We start from the raw sequence: 19,972 nt of genomic DNA, 5'->3' as shown, positions 1-19,972 counted from the left end.
ATGCTTATGCAGATGTATTTTGCTTTACTCCATGCCAACCAATGCCTGAGAAAAGATCTTTTATGTATGCGTGTGTATAAGTGTATGCTATGCAGATGTATTTTGCTTTACTCCATGCCAACCAATGTCTGAGAAAAGATCTTTTATGTATGCGTGTGTATAAGTGTATGCTTATGCAGATGTATTTTGCTTTACTCCATGCCAACCAATGTCTGAGAAGAAAAGATTTTTATGTATGCGTGTGTATAAGTGTATGCTTATGCAGATGTATTTTGCTTTACTCCATGCCAACCAATGCCTGAGAAAAGATCTTTTATGTATGCGTGTGTATAAGTGTATGCTTATGCAGATGTATTTTGCTTACTCCATGCCAACCAATGTCTGAGAAAAGATCTTTTATGTATGCGTGTGTTGTGTATAAGTGTATGCTTATGCAGATGTATTTTGCTTTACTCCATGCCAACCAATGTCTGAGAAAAGATCTTTTATGTATGCGTGTGTATAAGTGTATGCTTATGCAGATGTATTTTGCTTTACTCCATGCCAACCAATGTCTGAGAAAAGATCTTTTATGTATGCGTGTGTATAAGTGTATGCTTATGCAGATGTATTTTGCTTTACTCCATGCCAACCAATGTCTGAGAAAAGATCTTTATGTATGCGTGTGTGTATAAGTGTATGCTTATGCAGATGTATTTGCTTTACTCCATGCCAACCAATGCCTGAGAAAAGATTTTTATGTATGCGTGTGTATAAGTGTATGCTTATGCAGATGTATTTTGCTTTACTCCATGCCAACCAATGCCTGAGAAAAGATCTTTTATGTATGCGTGTGTATAAGTGTATGCTTATGCAGATGTATTTTGCTTTACTCCATGCCAACCAATGTCTGAGAAAAGATCTTTATGTATGCGTGTGTATAAGTGTATGCTTATGCAGATGTATTTTGCTTTACTCCATGCCAACCAATGTCTGAGGAAAGATTTTTATGTATGCGTGGTGTATAAGTGTATGCTTATGCAGATTGTATTTGCTTTACTCCATGCCAACCAATGTCTGAGAAAAGATCTTATGTATGCGTGTGTATAAGTGTATGCTTATGCAGATGTATTTGCTTTACTCCATGCCAACCAATGCCTGAGAAAAGATCTTTTATGTATGCGTGTGTATAAGTGTATGCTTATGCAGATGTATTTTGCTTACTCCATGCCAACCAATGTCTGAGAAAAGATCTTTTATGTATGCGTGTGTATAAGTGTATGCTTATGCAGATGTATTTTGCTTTACTCCATGCAACCAATGTCTGAGAAAAGATCTTTTATGTATGCGTGTGTATAAGTGTATGCTTATGCAGATGTATTTTGCTTTACTCCATGCCAACCAATGTCTGAGAAAAGATCTTTTATGTATGCGTGTGTATAAGTGTATGCTTATGCAGATGTATTTTGCTTTACTCCATGCCAACCAATGTCTGAGAAAAGATCTTTTATGTATGCGTGTGTATAAGTGTATGCTTATGCAGATGTATTTTGCTTTACTCCATGCCAACCAATGCCTGAGAAAAGATCTTTTATGTATGCGTGTGTATAAGTGTATGCTTATGCAGATGTATTTTGCTTTACTCCATGCCAACCAATGCCTGAGAAAAGATCTTTTATGTATGCGTGTGTATAAGTGTATGCTTATGCAGATGTATTTTGCTTTACTCCATGCCAACCAATGCCTGAGAAAAGATCTTTTATGTATGCGTGTGTATAAGTGTATGCTTATGCAGATGTATTTTGCTTTACTCCATGCCAACCAATGTCTGAGAAAAGATCTTTTATGTATGCGTGTGTATAAGTGTATGCTTATGCAGATGTATTTTGCTTTACTCCATGCCAACCAATGTCTGAGAAAAGATCTTTTATGTATGCGTGTGTATAAGTGTATGCTTATGCAGATGTATTTTGCTTTACTCCATGCCAACCAATGCCTGAGAAAAGATCTTTTATGTATGCGTGTGTATAAGTGTATGCTTATGCAGATGTATTTTGCTTTACTCCATGCCAACCAATGTCTGAGAAAAGATCTTTTATGTATGCGTGTGTATAAGTGTATGCTTATGCAGATGTATTTTGCTTTACTCCATGCCAACCAATGTCTGAGAAAAGATCTTTTATGTATGCGTGTGTATAAGTGTATGCTTATGCAGATGTATTTTGCTTTACTCCATGCCAACCAATGTCTGAGAAAAGATCTTTTATGTATGCGTGTGTATAAGTGTATGCTTATGCAGATGTATTTTGCTTTACTCCATGCCAACCAATGTCTGAGAAAAGATCTTTTATGTATGCGTGTGTATAAGTGTATGCTTATGCAGATGTATTTTGCTTTACTCCATGCCAACCAATGTCTGAGAAAAGATCTTTTATGTATATGTGTGCTTGTGGTATAAGTGTATGCATTTCTATATATGTATGTGTGTATCTGTAGGAATATTTACAATCTAACTTGACTGCAACTAATGATGTCTGCTGACTTTTCCTGTCACCAAATCATCCATTAGCTCTGTGCTTTCGAGTTCCTCTGGATTAAAAAGCTAGCTTACTTGAAAAACAGCTGAGAGTTGGTGACAGGAACAGCATCAAAACCTAAAAATTAGCATGGGAAAACAAACTACACACACACACACACACACACACACACACACACACAGCTTTGTGGTAAGAAGTTTGCTTCTCAGTCACATGGTTTCTGGTTCAGTCCCATTGTATGGTACTTCATGCAAGTATCTTCTATTTTAGCTTCAGTTTGACGAAATTCTTGTGAATAGATTTGATAGATGGACACTGAAAGAAGTCCATTACATATATGGCATATATGTATTGTCCCCACACCACTGCTTGACAACTAGTGTTGGTTTGTTTATGTCCCCATAACTTACCAGTTTGGTGAAGGAGACTGACAGGATAAGTACCAGACTCACAAAAACATTAGTACTGAGGTCAATTTGTTTGACTAAATCCTTTTAGGTGATGCCCCAGCATGACCACAGTCCAATGGCTGAAACAAGCTAAAAGATATATATATGAAAGATGAAGGAAAAAATGAGATTATTTTAATAGTAAACCATTTCTATTTTGTAGGTTTTTTCATGGTACACACGAAGATCAATTATAGGTTAGGCCAATATCTATTTAAATATGATTCTGTTGAGAAGAAAGTTTCCTAAGATTAAGTTTGACCTTTCTAGTTAAACTCTACCTGAAACTATTAAGAATGAAGCATTTGTGAGTGAATCAGATGCTTTCTTTGAAGTATAAGAAATTAGTACTGTTTATAAGGTTAAAGATTATTTGGTGGTTGTAATCTGATTGATTGATTGATTTATTATTATTATTATTATTATTATTATTATTATTATTATTATCACTACTATTATTATTACTACTACTACTATTATTATTATTATTATTATTATTATTATTACTATCACTACTATTATTATTATTATTATTATTATTATTATTACTATCACTACTATTATTATTATTATTATTATTATTATTACTATCACTACTATTATTATTATTATTATTATTATTACTACTACTACTACTATTATTATTATTATTACTACTATTAATATTATTATTATTATTATTATTATTACTATTACTACTATTATTATTATTACTATTATTATTATTATTATCATTACTACTACTACTACTACTATTATTATCGTTGTTGTTTTTGTTGTTTTACTTCGGTCTTGTTTCCTCTGGTTGATTCTGTGAGAGCAGACAGCAGCCTGTTGTCAGGGGTCTCACCAAGGTCTCTTTCTGCACATTATTATTATTATTATTATTATTGTTGTTGTTGTTGTTATGGTAGAGAGATGGTAGAATCATTAGCACATGGAACAAAATGTTTAACAGCATTTCTTCCTGCTCTTTTTACATTCTAAGTTTGAATACCACTGAGGTCAGCCTTGCTTCTTTCATCTTTTGAGAGCCAATTGAATAAAGTACAAGTCAAATACAGGGTGGGGGGTCAGTGTTATCAAATTGAACTTCCTTCAAAGCTTCTGGTTTTGTGCCTAAATTAGAAATCATTATTGTTTATAACAATAATTTGTCAGGTGAAGAGAGGTAGTGTTTGGCCTTTTACCTCTTCCAGATGGATGGAATTTTGGCTGGTGTTTAACCCTTTCGTGACTAACCCGGCTGAAACCGGCTCTGGCTCTGTAATGTAAATGTCTTGTTTTCATAAGTTTTTAATTAAAACCTTCCACGGAACCTCAGTCACAATTACTGTTCCTAAATCTAGCTGAATGATAACTAAGTTATTTTACTAAATTCTTTGTTATTTCTAAAATTAATTGAAAGAAACACAGAGCATCTCAACAGAAATAAGGTAACAAAAGGGTTAAGAGGATTCTCTATCCTTTAATACCTTAAGTTTTGATGTTAAGTTTAACAGTAATGTGTATGCTTGACTATATACAAGAAACAAAGAAACTCAAGGTAGATTATTTGTAAGTGGTAATGGAAAGAAGGTTTAACTTTAAAGAAATTAATAAACTAGTGTGCGTGTGTGTATGTTATATAACAGGAGGGGTTACTCTAACATATTTGAAAATTTGTGTAATGCTCCTGTTTTGAACACCAGGTGTCCTTCTTATTGCTAATCCAGAGTAGAAATGTAATTTGTCAGACAGATTGGAGTAAGTAGAATTGTTTGCATGGTCCACAGATATTGGTCAATATTCTATCACCTTAACCTTATAAACATTACATATGGCGCAGTGGTTAAGAGCGCGGGCTACTAACCCTAAGATTCCGAGTTCAATTCCAGGCAGTGACATGAATAATAATAATAATAATAATAATAATAATATTGAAAAATACCTTAGGAATGAGAACCCGGGTTCGAAATTTCCCCAAGACACCTGATGAAGGCTGGAGGGTGTATCAGCCAAAATGTTCTGTTAACAACAAACAAAATGAGGACAAATATCCATCAAATGTAAATAATTACATAATGCTATATATATGTGTGTGTGTGTGTGTGTGTGTGTGTGTGCAGACGTGGCTGTGTGGTAGGAAGTTTGCTTCCCAACCATATAGTTCCAAGTTCAGTCCTACTGCATGGCAAGTGTCTTCTACTCTAGCCTCGAGCTAACCAAAACCTTGTGAGTGGATTTGGTAGACGGAAACTGAAAGAAGTCCATCATATATGTGTGTGTGTCTTTGCGTTTGCCCCCTCCCCCATCACCACTTGACAATCAGTGTTGGTGTGTTTACATCACCATAACTTAGCAGTTCAGCAAAAGAGATCGATAGAGTAAGTACTGGGCTTAAAAAAATAAGTCCTAGGGTCAGTTTGTTTGACTAAACCCCTTCAGGGCAGTGATCCAACATGGCTGCAGTCAAATGACTGAAACAAATAATATATGTATGTGTGTGTGTGTGTGTGTATGTATATGTTAATATGTATCAGATAACATCTTGTTTTATTTTCCCAGTATTTTGTTTTTAAATTCCTTCATCAGTGAAAACAAAATTATGTTCCTATATGTATGTTCTGCATCTTTGCACATATAATTGAGTGTATGAGTTCATGGCTGTTTATGTCTGCATATTTTCAATATCCCTTTTGTATGGGTCAATATGAATTCTGTTGCAATGATAAATACATACTAAATGTTAGTATTAGGTGGTTAAAATTGAGACACAAGTAAGCTTCAGTTTTCTCATTGATTATCAAAGCAATGACTATACTAGTTTTTTTTTTTTTGTTTTTTTTTTTATTTGTTTCCAGAGAATTGTTTAAACTTAAAATTATTATAGAAAACCTTTCTGGATACAATAATAATGCAGTAATGTCTTTACCTGTGACTATTGGTGCTATATAAAGCTATAAATATTTCCCCTGGTGACTATGCAGTTTTCTTTATTCGGTGAGTTACTGAGTGTACTTAATTAGTACTTGTACTAATTCAATACAAGTACTTGATAAGTACAAGGCAGACTATTTGAGGTGTAAGTAACATGTATGTTGCCATATGGCATTAGATAGCGCAAGAGAACTGAAAGTGAGTGGGGTACAAAAGTATTAGCAGATGTATGCAGAAGAAACAAATACATTTGTATGGACACATAATACTATTTGATAGTGTATGCTGGAAGCTAAGGTGCCAATGAATGGGAGGCAAACGTGTGGTAGAAGATTTGCAAAGTATTAAATAGATCAAATTAAGAACACTTTGGCAGTTCAGAAGTGATGTTTGCAAAATCCAGATTCAGTGAATAGTATACTGTTGCATCATCCATCTATCTCACATAAGCACAGAAATACTGATATCGTGAAAAAAACGAATTCTGATATGAATATATATTGTTTGTTTTTAAGTTCTGAAAGAAATAAAAGAACAAGCTTTAGTACAACTATTTGTAAGTGAGATAGTAATATAATCTTAGGAGACATTAGACTTTGGAGTCACTAATAGTATGTTTTACTTCCTTTTTATATTTTATTTTTATGTATTTTTCTTATCTTGAGTTAGTTACAGCTAATGGGGAAATAATTTGTTGTCATAACCTTATGAATCACTAATTGGATCTTTTCTTTTCTTTTTTTTTTTCTCTTTTTGATTTCAATCTTTTAAACTATGACTTTGTTGATTACACTGACCCCAGTACTTTGTCTAGTATTATTTTTATCAATCTCTTAAGGATGAAAGACAAAGTCAACCTCAATATTAAAGTACTTAATCAAAACGTAAATTCTATTTGTGTATTTTTGATCAATGAACATTAAGCAGATATTCTACCATTCCTCACTTGCATGTGTGTATGTGTGCATACATACATCTGGCAGTCTTCTGCCAGCTTCTCTATGCCAAACTTCACTCTGGTGGCTAGGGTAGAAGATATTTGCCCAAGATTATGTGCAATGTGGCACACTTGGTATATTGCTGTTTTTCCACTGCCACAGTCTGTTTCTGTGTGTAAACAAGGTGAACTCTGTTGCAACTTGGCTGTTGTATCTCTGCACTTAACATTAGTTGTGTGCACCTTAGCTGTATTTGGTGCTAATTAGTGGGCAATGAATAATTGATACCGTTGCTATTTTTGTACATATTTGTTTTATTTTAGTCTGGATTGTGCAAGGGAAAAGTATTTTTAATACTGTGTTGTAAAGGTACCTGACTATTTGCACATGATTATAATTGTAGTAAGAGGGACTATAAAGGTTGGGGGCTTGTTGCATCAACAAATTATCCTCTTTGCATACCCAGGTGGAGTATGTTTCATTGTGTAAAGAGTAAGAATGGTCTGTGTGCATGGATTGTCCCATTTAATGTTCTTTGTGGTTTGTTGTGGCAAGGCTGGGGTTCCAGGTAAGGCTGACATAACTCATGATGGATCTGATGTATTGTTTGAATATGTCAGATTGTGTTGATTAAATGTAATTCTTTGTATTTTTTTAATCATCTCAGCATGTGTGGTATGTTATCTTGTTGAATGTATAGGTGTCTCTATCTGATATCAGAAATAGTAGATTTGGGAAGTGGTACTTTTAGTCTATTTGTCTAATGCCAAGTTTCTAGGTAGCTGACATGCAATTGTGTCTGGTGAAGATGGGAGGATGTGATTGTGACACAATCTGCTTTTGAGGCTTTGATGCCATATCTTTATAGAGATATAGGGGAAGTCATTTAGATATAAGTAAAAAGACTGAAAGGATGAATTCTCGTGGTAAACCATTTGTGGAGTTACAGATTTTAGATGTCTTTTCACTATACTTTAATTAAGTTTGATGTGATGTGTAGTTTGCAACAGCATTTTGTATTACTACTATAAAAATGTTACCTATTTTGTTTATAAGTAGGTAGTAAAGAGGAAGCTTGGGGTTTGATATCAAAGCAGTTTTGTATTCTTTGGCTATAGTTTGTAAGTTGAAGAGTAGTTAAGTGAAGACGTCTTACTCCATGTTTTGAGTTAGAAAAAGGAATAAGTGTGGATTGTTGGTGTTGCTGTCAAGTTTTTTAAGTATTTTAATGGCATGCACAGGAAAATAAGGTCCACATGATACTACTTCTGTTAAGTTTTGCAAGGTTTCATAATTTTATAACCAAATTCGGAGGATTTAACAATGTCCAAATCAGTGAATATTTTCATACACTTTAAGTGTTATGGCAGAAATTTTTCATGATTTAACATGGATATCTTATCTATCTTCCAATGATTTAAAGTCTTTTTTACATGCTAAGTAATATAATTAATATAGAATTGTTTTAGTTGTTATCTTTAAGCGAGCTTTAGGTCAAGGTCCACTTAACTATCACAGCTGTGTAATGGAATAAGTTTAACTTTTTATCAGATTTTTGTGGTGTAGTGTACCTTTCCTTTGACTAAATGTCCTAAAAACAACAACTAAAGCAGTTGAAAAAATATGTTGTAACCTAATTATGTTCATAAAAAAATTTATAGTTTTTGTAAATGTTAGTTATTAAAGTAATATTAGAAATAAACGTTATTTCTAACATTACCTTAGTAACATTTAGAATGAAGTAATCACCATTTTCATTTTTAAAAAAACCATAAATTTGTTTACTAACATCTTATTATTGTGTCTGTTGATCACTAAAAGCAAATGAATATTCTACTTTTAATTTTTTTTTCCTGATTTTTATTCATTTATTGTATGAGAAAAGAAAGTGGTGATTTGCTGGTGATTTCTTTGAAATTTGTGATTTGGTTTTTGGAAACTGTTCTCCTTAACTACTGTCTAATCACTTTACAAAGTACTCTTAGAAACCATTAACTGTATTAACTAAGCTTTAGACTATCATTCATGTCATGTGTAGTTGACCAACTACAATGAGAAAAGTGTCTTCAGATATTTTTGTTAATCACTTTGTAGTCAAAATCATTATACATAGGCCAAGACACAGTGTAAATTATAGGGACTCTCTGAGTCAAAGTCAGCCATGCTTCTGCCCTGGTCAAGATTATTATGAGGAAGACTAGCTGTTGCCCATACAGACAAGACTCTCCTCTCCATGCCTCTGATGTTTGTCCAAAGGAAAGGCTACCAACATGGGCTGATACATCTTGGCATCAGTGTTGTCATGGGTGTTGCTGTCAGATCACAAAAACTTGGAATAAATACCACAAGGCATATTTTCCCAACTCTCTTACGGTCCTGCCAGTCCACCATCCTAGATTGGTAGCTTTTTAATTTTTTTATAGACCCTGAAAGGATGAAAGGCAAACTTGACATCAATGAGGGTTTGAACTCAGAATGCAATGAGGTAGAACAAATATGGCAAGATAGTCCATCCAACACTCTTATAAACTCAGCTGGTTTGTTGCTGACTTATACAAATATATCACTGAAGCAGCTATTTAATACTTGGTGACTATCTTTTGGAAAAGTAAAAATAAAAGGGTTAAACTTATGGATTTTTATTTTTCTTTATAGTCAATTAAAAGCAAAGCATAAAATTATAGATATTAAATATTTCCATTATATTTACATATTTCTGTACATAATAAAGTGTATAATTGATTTCTCTGCGGGAGGCATTGCTCAGTGTCTTTGATGCAGTTTTAACATAGAAAATATACAGTGTAGCCAAGTAAAATTAGTTCTTATTAATATTTCACTGGAATTATTGACTATAAATTAGTTCGTGTAGACAGAAAGAAATTTCTGAACTGAAGTTGATAGTTTTGAGGACAGAAGAATTGTGCCAAAACGAGGAAGTGGATATGGGAATCAGGTTTGTTATGTTGTTACAGGAATAGAAGCAGCTTGATTCACTAGATGGAGAATATATCTATTACATTATATTAAATAATTACATGCTAATTTTGTTTGGGATAGGTATAATCTATTAAATGACTCGCTTATTTTATCTATAATAGTGGTGGGTGTTGATAAAAAGTGATGTTGGTCTCTGTGGGACTTGAATTCAGAACATAAAAGAATGAAACTAGATAAATGCATTTAGTCTGGAAAATTAAAGTAAGCTCAATGAGAAAGCACTCAAGACTGCCAATATTGTTTCCAAGACAAAACTCAAATAATAAGGGTATGTAATGCATGAAGGAATTCTTTTGGATAATAACTGTTTCTAGTATAGGCACAAGGCCTGAAAAATTGAGGGAATGAGTTAGTTGATAACTATGAAACCCAGTATTTGACTAGTACTTTATTTCATCAACTCCAGAGGGATGAAAGGCAAAGTTTGCTTTGAGGTATTTAAATTCAGAATGTGAAGAGCTGAAAAAAATACTGCAAAGTATTTTGTCTGGCACTCTGACAATTCTGCCAACCTATTGTCCATTATTGGATAATAATATTTACGAAAGTCAATAAAAACTCTAGATGAAATGATTAGGTTGTAGGTATTACTGACAACATTTAAAACTATCAACATCAAAATATGATTGAAATCATTTTTGTGGATTTACCTATCCTAAGACCAAAATGAGGAAATGAATATGGAAACCATGATTATTATTATTATATTGTTCTAAAATGGCAGTGGTTTTGCAGAATCAATGTTTAGTTTATATCATTTCATGTTCTGAGTTTAAACCTCACCAAGCTCAACTCTGCTTTTCATCTTTCGGTGTTCAATGAAATAACGATTTGTCTAGTATTGTGCTTGAATAAATTAGACTCAAGCCCTCAAATTTATGGTTGTGAGTGTATGTTAAAAAAACACTCTGCATTATTCAAAACTTGGTTATTTAAACTGTAGTATTTTCTTCAATCTTTCCAATATTAACCTGCCTGAGGTTACTCCTGATTGTGATACAAACTTTCATGTTTTAGAATGATCTAATATAATATCTTCCATTAAAATTTTACATAACTTTTTGTCCGAAATGCAATATAGATGATTTCAAATTTTGCCACAAGGGCAGCAATTTTTTGGGAAGGAATGAGTCAATTACATCAATCCCAATGTTCAACTAGTACTTATTTTATTGACCCTGAAAGGCAAAGTCAACCTTGATGGAATTTGAACTCAGAATGTACAGATGAATGAAATGTCGCTAACGATTCTGCCAGCTTGTTACCTTAAAATGCAATATCAGTAATGACAGTTATTTAACTAAATTCTTCATTATTCTCAAAACTCAATTGAAACAGTTACATCAGATTAAGAATGACAGCTGTTTGACTAAATTCTTCATTATCTTCAAAATTGACACCTAATTACTCCAGATCAATAATGAATTATTTTTCTAAATCCTTCTTTATTTTCAAAATTGAAACGAGATTACTCCAGAATAATAATGACAGTTATTTTACTAAATTCTTCTTTAATTTCAAAATTGAAACAAAGGCAGTGTATTTCAACAGAAATATGGGGATGAGCCCACTACGAGCATTCTATGTCTTCTCTTTAGATTCGATATACTTAATATTATATTAACTTAAACCACACCATTTTAAAATTGGAGCAGAAGTTAACAAAACGACATAACTGTTGCATAACTTTATCTTCATCTCCTATCACTGAAGTGGGTCAATAACTATTAGTCAGCTTATGTAGATGCTGCTGTTGGTAACTCCAGGTTAGCCCTGATCAAATAGATCTATCATCAAAGGCACTGTAGCTTTGACTATTCAATCTTTTTTTATTCAAGCTCAGTGTATCAAGGACTACAGTATTTGATGTGTCTTTTAAAAAAGGAAAACTGTGGAGTGTGATTTGAGGAAGATTTGTTGGTACTACTTAAATACAGAGGTCCTGATGGATCTGTGTAACCCTAACCAACTCTAAAACTAACCCTTACGAGTGTGCACTGTAAAAACATATCATGTAGATGCATCGGGACCTCTATATTTAAGTAGTGCCAATTTGTCTACTATTTCTTGTAGGTCAAGCAACTACCTCAAAACTTTCTTGTTAGTTTGAGCCAGTGTAAGTTCTTACCAAATATTGTTTGTATAAATGAAATATTGCTTTAAGAAATTAGTTTTAACTAAAATGGGTTGGTATTTTACTATCATTATGAAAAAATTATTAGAGATATTTCATCAAAAAGATTCTTACAAGCCTTTTTCTAAATACCTGAATAACCATTTTAATAAATAACTGTGATATCATTAATTTGTGAATTTTTTTTTATTTAGTAAATAAGCAATGCAACTAAATATATACTTCTTATTTGCAGAAAAGGATCCGTCATTTGAAAAGTGTCTCCTTGCGGAATCTAGTGTACAAAGACGAACTAGGGACAGACAATAACAAATTGTCAACATTTTTTACACTACATACCGATGCAAAATCACCAGGTAATATCACTTTTTGTTTCATATCTCTGTCTGCATGCTTTTGTGTGTGTCTGTTTGTGTATTATTGTTGTTTTAACATCCACTTTTTCACATTGGTATGGATCAGATGAAGTTTACTGAGGTATCTTTTTCTTACAATTGGTTGGATTATTTATTGGCTAACTTTGGCTAACTAAATTCTTCATTATCTTCAAAATTGACACCTAATTACTCCAGATCAATAATGAATTATTTTTCTAAATCCTTCATTATTTTCAAAATTGAAACGAGATTACTCCAGAATAATAATGACAGTTATTTTACTAAATTCTTCTTTAATTTCAAAATTGAAACAAAGGCAGTGTATTTCAACAGAAATATGGGGATGAGCCCACTACGAGCATTCTATGTCTTCTCTTTAGATTCGATATACTTAATATTATATTAACTTAAACCACACCATTTTAAAATTGGAGCAGAAGTTAACAAAACGACATAACTGTTGCATAACTTTATCTTCATCTCCTATCACTGAAGTGGGTCAATAACTATTAGTCAGCTTATGTAGATGCTGCTGTTGGTAACTCCAGGTTAGCCCTGATCAATAGATCTATCATCAAAGGCACTGTAGCTTTGACTATTCAATCTTTTTTTATTCAAGCTCAGTGTATCAAGGACTACAGTATTTGATGTGTCTTTTAAAAAAGGAAAACTGTGGAGTGTGATTTGAGGAAGATTTGTTGGTACTACTTAAATACAGAGGTCCTGATGGATCTGTGTAACCCTAACCAACTCTAAAACTAACCCTTACGAGTGTGCACTGTAAAAACATATCATGTAGATGCAGCTACTATTTGTTCTCCAGCTACTATTTCTTCTAGTACAATGAACAAAGAACATCTTGATGGCTGAATAGGTTTTTGTGGCAGATTGCAAACAAACAAGGACAAGGCTTTTATAAATAATAGTGCTTTTGTTTTTAAGCAGTGCAAAAAAATGTCAACACAGTAGGAAGAGGCAAATGTATTCATGCTCACAATAGATAAATAGATAAATAAATATATGTAGAGTTGAGGAATAATTCATGAGCATTTTTTTTCAAACTTATTTTAAACAAAAAAGCTACAACAGATTAATAGTATACTCTCCATTGTTGTTTATGACTTCCTCCCATCATTCAATAAGTTTTTCGATGCTTCGGCAATAGGAATCTCCTGGTCTTGACTCAAAGAATTCATCCAACCAAGCCTTCGTTAGTGAACGACACACAACACGGTGTTCGAAAGCAGTCAGAAGAGATGAAAATCAGATGGTGCCAAGACTGGAGAGTATGGAGGATGAGGCAACACTTCCCATTCGAGTTCTTGCGTCAAGGCTTTGATCATACTGGTGATGTGGGGATGGGCATTGTTGTGTTGCAGAAGAATGCCATTTCGCCTGTTCGGTCTTTTTTGTTGAATTGCTTCATTGAATCAGTGCAGTTGTTGAACTCTGTAATTCTGCATTGAGTGTTTGGTTGTGCTCAAGCAGTTCATAATGAAGTATGCCTTCCCAGTCCCACCATACACACACATGGTCTTTCGAGGATGAAGGTCTTGTTTTATTTGCAGAGTTGCTTGTTTGTCAGGGCTGAGCCATTCTTTTCGCTCCTTCATATTGATGTAACGGTACCATTTTTCATCACCAGTAACAATGCAGTAAAGAAAACACATTTTGTAACTATGTGTTGAGCAATGTCAAGCAAGCAAACTGGTGGCAGTTATGGAGTGTTGATTTTTGTTGTTTTTCACTCGATGTGTGTGGCACTCAAGTGCCAAGTTTCTGAACCTCACCCATTCAGTGAGGGTGGTTCACCACAATTTTTTTATCACAGTCCATCTGCTCTACCAATTCTCTGGTCGTTTGACATGGATTTTCATGAAGTTGATTCAATTGCTCTTCATCAAACTCAATTAGCTGACCAGTGTGTGATCCATCCTTGAGGTAAAAATTCCCATTTTTGAAGCATGAAAACCAATGGCAGGCGGTACTTTGAAGCATTGCTCCTTCTCCATACACAGCTCAAATCTCACGAGCAGCTTCAGCCATCTTTACACCTTGATTAAATGCAAAAAGCAAATGGTGTCGAAAATGCCCAGTTTTGTCCACTTGACATTTCATTTTAATGATCTGAAAATACACTAAAATCAATGAAATTAAAAAATCAAAACACACCATCTTGTAGAGCAAAAAATTCTCTTTTAAATAATGCAGAACATTTTGCCAATGTGTTTTATTTCTGCGTGCATTTTTAAATTTGAAAAAAATGCTCATGAATTATTCCTCAACCCAATATAATACACGCACATGCATATATATAGGAACTTCCTGCTGTTTCCATCTACCAATTCCACTCTCAAGGTGTTGGTCAACTCTAGTCAACACCTCCCCTATATATTGTAGTACTGATGTTACTCTGTGTTACTATTCAGTTTTGTGTGTGCTGTTGCTTACACAGCAACAAACATGGAACTTTTGAGTAGTATTCACTAAAATATTTGTACTTTTGTTTTTGTACTGAGTACATGTTTTCTCATTTGTAATCTCATACCTACACCTACAAGCATTTAGATTTATTTTAATTCTGAATTCTTAAAATTCCTTTAAAAAATTTTGTGATATTAATACATAATTTTAAGCATTGCTTTTTTGCCCATGGGATAAGAACACACTGATTTACTTGAGCATTTCATTTAACGAGCGTGTGTTTTCTTTAATTACTATACTATTACTTAGGGAATGTATTGGCTGCTAGGTTTCAGCTTAATTAGTATTACAGTAGAAATTTGTTCTTAGATGTTATTTTTATCGTTGGTTGTAAATTATATTTAATTCATATTTTTATTATTTTCACTAAAACTTTTCGTGTATAGTTGTTGTTTAGCTTCAGGTCTCCCTTGATGAAGGTGACTTACGATCAAAGGTGTTCTAGCTGTAACCTTCCTTATCAAGGACTTCATTGTACAATGTATCCTTCTTATCATCATTGTTTAATGTCTGCTTTCCATGCTAGCATGGGTTGGACGATTTTGACTGAGGGCTGGCGAACCAGATGGCTGCACCAGGCTCCAATCTTGATCTGGCAGAGTTTCTACAGCTGGATGCCCTTCCTAATGCCAACCACTCTGAGAGTGTAGTGGGTGCTTTTTACGTGCCACCGGCATGGGGGCCAGTCAGGCGGTACTGGCAACGACCTTGCTCGAATCTTTTTACACATGTCACCAGCACAGGTGCCAGTAAGGCAACACTGGCAACGATCACACTCTTCTACGTGCCACCGGAACGGAAGCCAGTTAGCCGCTCTGGCAACGATCATGCTCGGATGGTGCCTTTTATGTGCCACAGCACGGAAGCCGGTTAGCCACTCTGTCAACGATCACATTCGTATGGTGCTTTTTGCACCCTGCTAGCATGGATGCCAGTCATCATTTAACCATTTTGATACCAACTCACCTGAGACCACTCCTGGCTTAATGAAGCAAATTTCACGTTTTAAAGTGATCCAAATTAAAACTTTCTTCCACCAAAATTTGACATCAGGTGAAGCATCACCTTCATAAGAAGCCTGTCATACATATGTGTGTATGCATTTATGTGAGTGTTTGTACCTTATGTATATACGTATGTGTGTGTTCCCCTACCACTTGACAACTGGTTAGTTTGCTTGTCTCTATAGCTTAGTGGTTTAGCAAAAGAGACTGGTGGAATAAGTACCAGACTTCAAAAATCGTTAAGTATCAGGGTTGAATTGTTGGACTAAAACCCTTCAAGTTGTGTCCCAGCATGGCCAAAATCCAATAAATTAAATGAGTAAAAGATAAAAGAGCTTGATTTTACAATTTTCTTTGGTTTAATTCGAAATAACATTTCTAATGTCAGTATGATAAACAGAGTAATTTAAATTACTAAGGTTATCCAAGATCAAAAACAATTTGAGAATCTAGTCCATGGTAAATTTTTATCTTTTAGTTTTACCCTTTCTTTAAAGTGCTGGTTTTATGTTGGTAACTCCTAGCAGTGCTTTATTAAAGTCTGAATACTGTTAATTGTTACATTTTGTATGTCATTCCATTCCATCATGTTTCTTTTTTCTTTCTTTGTTTTGCCATCATATTCTTTTGATATCTCTCAATAGTGTTATATTTACCCCCATCTCCCATTCTTTAGAGTAGTTTTTATCATTTATAACTTCCCATTTATGACTCTGGAGATTGCCTCAATATAAATAACAGATCACTGTTTTTATCTCCAGTGACTGATATGAAATAATGTCCTTTGTTCTTGAGATGTAACTAAATAATTTTACACAATTATTGAATCAACCATATACATATGTATGCAGTCTATTAATAAGTATTGGGTAATCCTTCAGATTAATGGTAAATCATTATATATGACGTTTTTGAATTTGGTTTGCAAGATTCTTTATATGAGTTCATATTCTATTGTGTCTGGGGAGAGTCATTTTCTTTTTGTGCCTTATTATGGAATACACTCACTGGTAAAATTTCCACGTTATTGAGGCCTTGTTTTACAGCCAGATGCCCTTCCTGTTGGTAATCTTTACCTGTTTTTCTGGTAATGGGTTTTTATTCAACTTGTGTTTGAATGTCCTGAGCCAAGGAACACTTGGTTAGCAGGGAATGTCAATAAATGTCAGTTTTCAGGGGGTTTTTTGTTTTTATTTTTGCCCAATGCTTTTACGTGAGGACATGGAATGTAAACATTGCACACACATTGGGTTTCTACCAGTTCCACTCAACAGGCATTGGTTGGCCCAAGGCTATGGAAGATGCTCACCCATGGTGTCATGCAGTGAGATAGAACTCAAGACCATGTTTCCACACTGTCATACCTGCACCTATAATTAGTCAATATATGTTTTAAGTCAAGAGGGACAGCAGTGCCCATGGCCTTTTACAGGGCCTCTGAGACTAGTAGGTGGGAGGGATGAAGGTATCTTTAAACTGGAGGACTAACCTGAATGCATACAACAGTGAATGATGATGAAACTGAAGTGGCTTTTGTTATCAGGAAGAACCTAAGGAAATTGTAGTGAAATACATTAAGTTATTAGAAGCTATTTCTTAAACTTTTATGCAATTTAAAAAACACCATCACATTTTTTTTTAATCATTATTGATATTTTTAGGGTGGTTATTGGCAGAATCATTACAGTGTCTGAAAGAAATACTGTGCAGTTTTTGTGATGACCCACTACACTCAGTTCAAATCACACATTAGGTGAACTTTGCCTTTCATCCCTCTGGGGTCAATAAAAATAAAGTACCAGTCTAGTATGGGGTTGAAAATACTGACTAATCACTTTCCTCAACAATGATCTTGTACCTAAATCAGAAGCTATTATTATTGATATCTTTCTTGTGGAGGCACATGGCCTAGTGGTTAGAGCAGCGGACTCGCAGTCGAGGGATCGCGGGTTTGAATCTCAGACCGGACGGTGTGTGTGTTTATGAGTGAAACACCTAAGCTCCACACAGCTCCAGCAGAAGGTAATGGCGAAACTTCTGCTGACTCTTTCGCCACAACTTTCTCTCACTCTTTCCTCCTGCATCTTGCAGCTCACCTGCGATGGACCGGCATCCCGTCCAGGTGGGGAACCTATACGCCAAGAAACCGGGAAACCGGCCCTTATGAGCCAGGCATGGCTCGAGAAGGAAAACAAACAATATCTTTCTTGTGACATGCAGTGTAAAGCAAAAAGAATCCTCTTGCAAACCAATGACTATGATGTGCTTTCAATCCCCAATTGAGCCCATTTCTAGTGTTCTGATGTTCTTGAGAAAGCTATGAATGATCACTGCTCCATGTTTTTTCTGTTTCCAATATTGTTTGGCCTTTATATCATGTGAAAAGAAATAATATTGATATACTTAGCACATTAATATATTATCCTATACAGATAAATATAGAGTTGATTAAATCATTGTTAGTTACTTGCACTTTATCAACCACAATGAGAAGAAACAAATTCAATTCCAGTGGGATTTCCATCGTTAACGGTGGTGATGGTGTTAGTGAATGTAGCATAGGCTTATGGCCAAATATTTTGGTGGAAGAATGCAGTTAATTAAAATTGATTCCCTGATTACTTCACTTGCACTTAATTTATCGAAACTGTAAAGATAAATAAAATCTATTCAACAGAATTTGAACTTGGATTTAAGGATAGATACAACTAAAACCTACAAAACGTTCTGCTAATTTTTAAAACCATTCTTTTTGTCTCCTGAAAACAATTTCTAAAACCAGTCATGATTAAGTTTTAGATGTCAAATGCATCTATCATCATAATCATTATTTTAACATGCATTTTTCCATGGTCGCATGGGGTAGACAAAAGTGACTGAGGCTGGTGTTCTGCTTGGAAACGAGTGAGAGTTTGTGATAGGAAGGGAGCCCTCTCTGTTACCAACTGTCACTTGTTTCCAAGTAAGATAATATTTATTTTTTGGCCTGACATGTTTTCATGGAAGATTGGAAATGGATACAGCCTGTATGACAGTGATGTTTATTTGTAATTATCACACAATGTCAAGACAAAAAGACAGTAATGTGCACATGCACCCATACACATGTGTGTATGTGTGCATATATATATATAATAGGAATGGCTATAGGTGCAGGAGTGGCTGTGTGATAAGAAGCTTGCTTCCCAACCCCATGGTTCTAGGTTCAGTGCCACTGCGTGGCACCTTGGGCAAGTGTCTTATGCTATAGCCTTGGGCCGACCAAAGCTTTGTGAATGGGTTTGGTAGATGGAAACTGAAAGAAGCCCGTCGTATATATATATGTGTCTGTGTTTGTCTTCCCACCATCACTTGACAACTGATGTTGATGTGTTTATGTCCCCATAACTTAGCGGTTCAGTAAAAGAGACTAATAGAATAAATACTAGGCTTACAAAGAATAAGTCCTGGGGTCAATTTGTTCAACTAAAGGCGGTACTGCAGCATGGCCGCAGTCAGATCACTGAAACAAGTAAAAGAATAATGTATATACATAGACACATACACACCTGCATGCAAACAAACTTCTTTCAGTTTCCTTCCAACAAATCCCCACTCACAAGTCTTTGGTCTCCCTGGGGTTATAGTAGAAGACTCTTAACTAAGATGCCATTCAGGGGGACTGTGCCTGAAACCATGTAACTGAGAAGCAAACTTCTTAACCACTCAGCCATGCCTGTACTGAAATTCTTTTAGTTTTAAAATAATTCCAGGATTTTTGGGTTATTGCTTTGTTTTTCCCTTTTTTTCTAATTGACTTATGAAATTATTCCTAAATATTTTTTGTCATTCTTTTAAATCATATAAACTGTAAAAATAATGCTTATATAATATATATACTGCAAGGTTAACAATTTTGGTGATAAAAATTCATGCAATTTTCACCATTCATTATAGTTTATTATTTTAATTTTATGGTGAACAGTAGCATTGTTGATTTCCATTGGTTCTCTAAATTTCTGACAGCAAGACTAACAAAGGGATTTTTGTTTAGCTTGGACAGAACAAATGTCACAGAACGTATTTTTATTTGAAAACATCAATTTTTCAGCTTTGTTTCCAATATACTTTGGTGTAACACACACACACACACACAACTTCTACTCAGTTTC

At 34.4% G+C, this 19,972-nt stretch overlaps 1 protein-coding gene across 3 annotated transcripts in view; it reads left to right on the top strand.

The window, feature by feature from the left end:
• Window positions 1–19,972, top strand: part of LOC115216326 (UV radiation resistance-associated protein) — a 99,376-nt gene that overhangs the window by 22,797 nt on the left and 56,607 nt on the right. For all 3 annotated transcript variants that reach the window (XM_036506314.1, XM_029785544.2, XM_029785545.2), the window contains exon 2: window positions 12,192–12,312. In XM_036506314.1, the coding sequence (XP_036362207.1) occupies window positions 12,192–12,312 (121 nt within the window). The remainder of the gene's footprint in view (window positions 1–12,191; window positions 12,313–19,972) is intronic.

This window comes from Octopus sinensis, linkage group LG10 (genome assembly GCF_006345805.1).
Source record: "Octopus sinensis linkage group LG10, ASM634580v1, whole genome shotgun sequence".
NCBI classification, from domain to species: Eukaryota; Metazoa; Mollusca; class Cephalopoda; order Octopoda; family Octopodidae; genus Octopus; species Octopus sinensis.
Note: the sequence above shows the minus strand (reverse complement) of the source record. Positions and strands in the feature narration are given on the sequence as shown.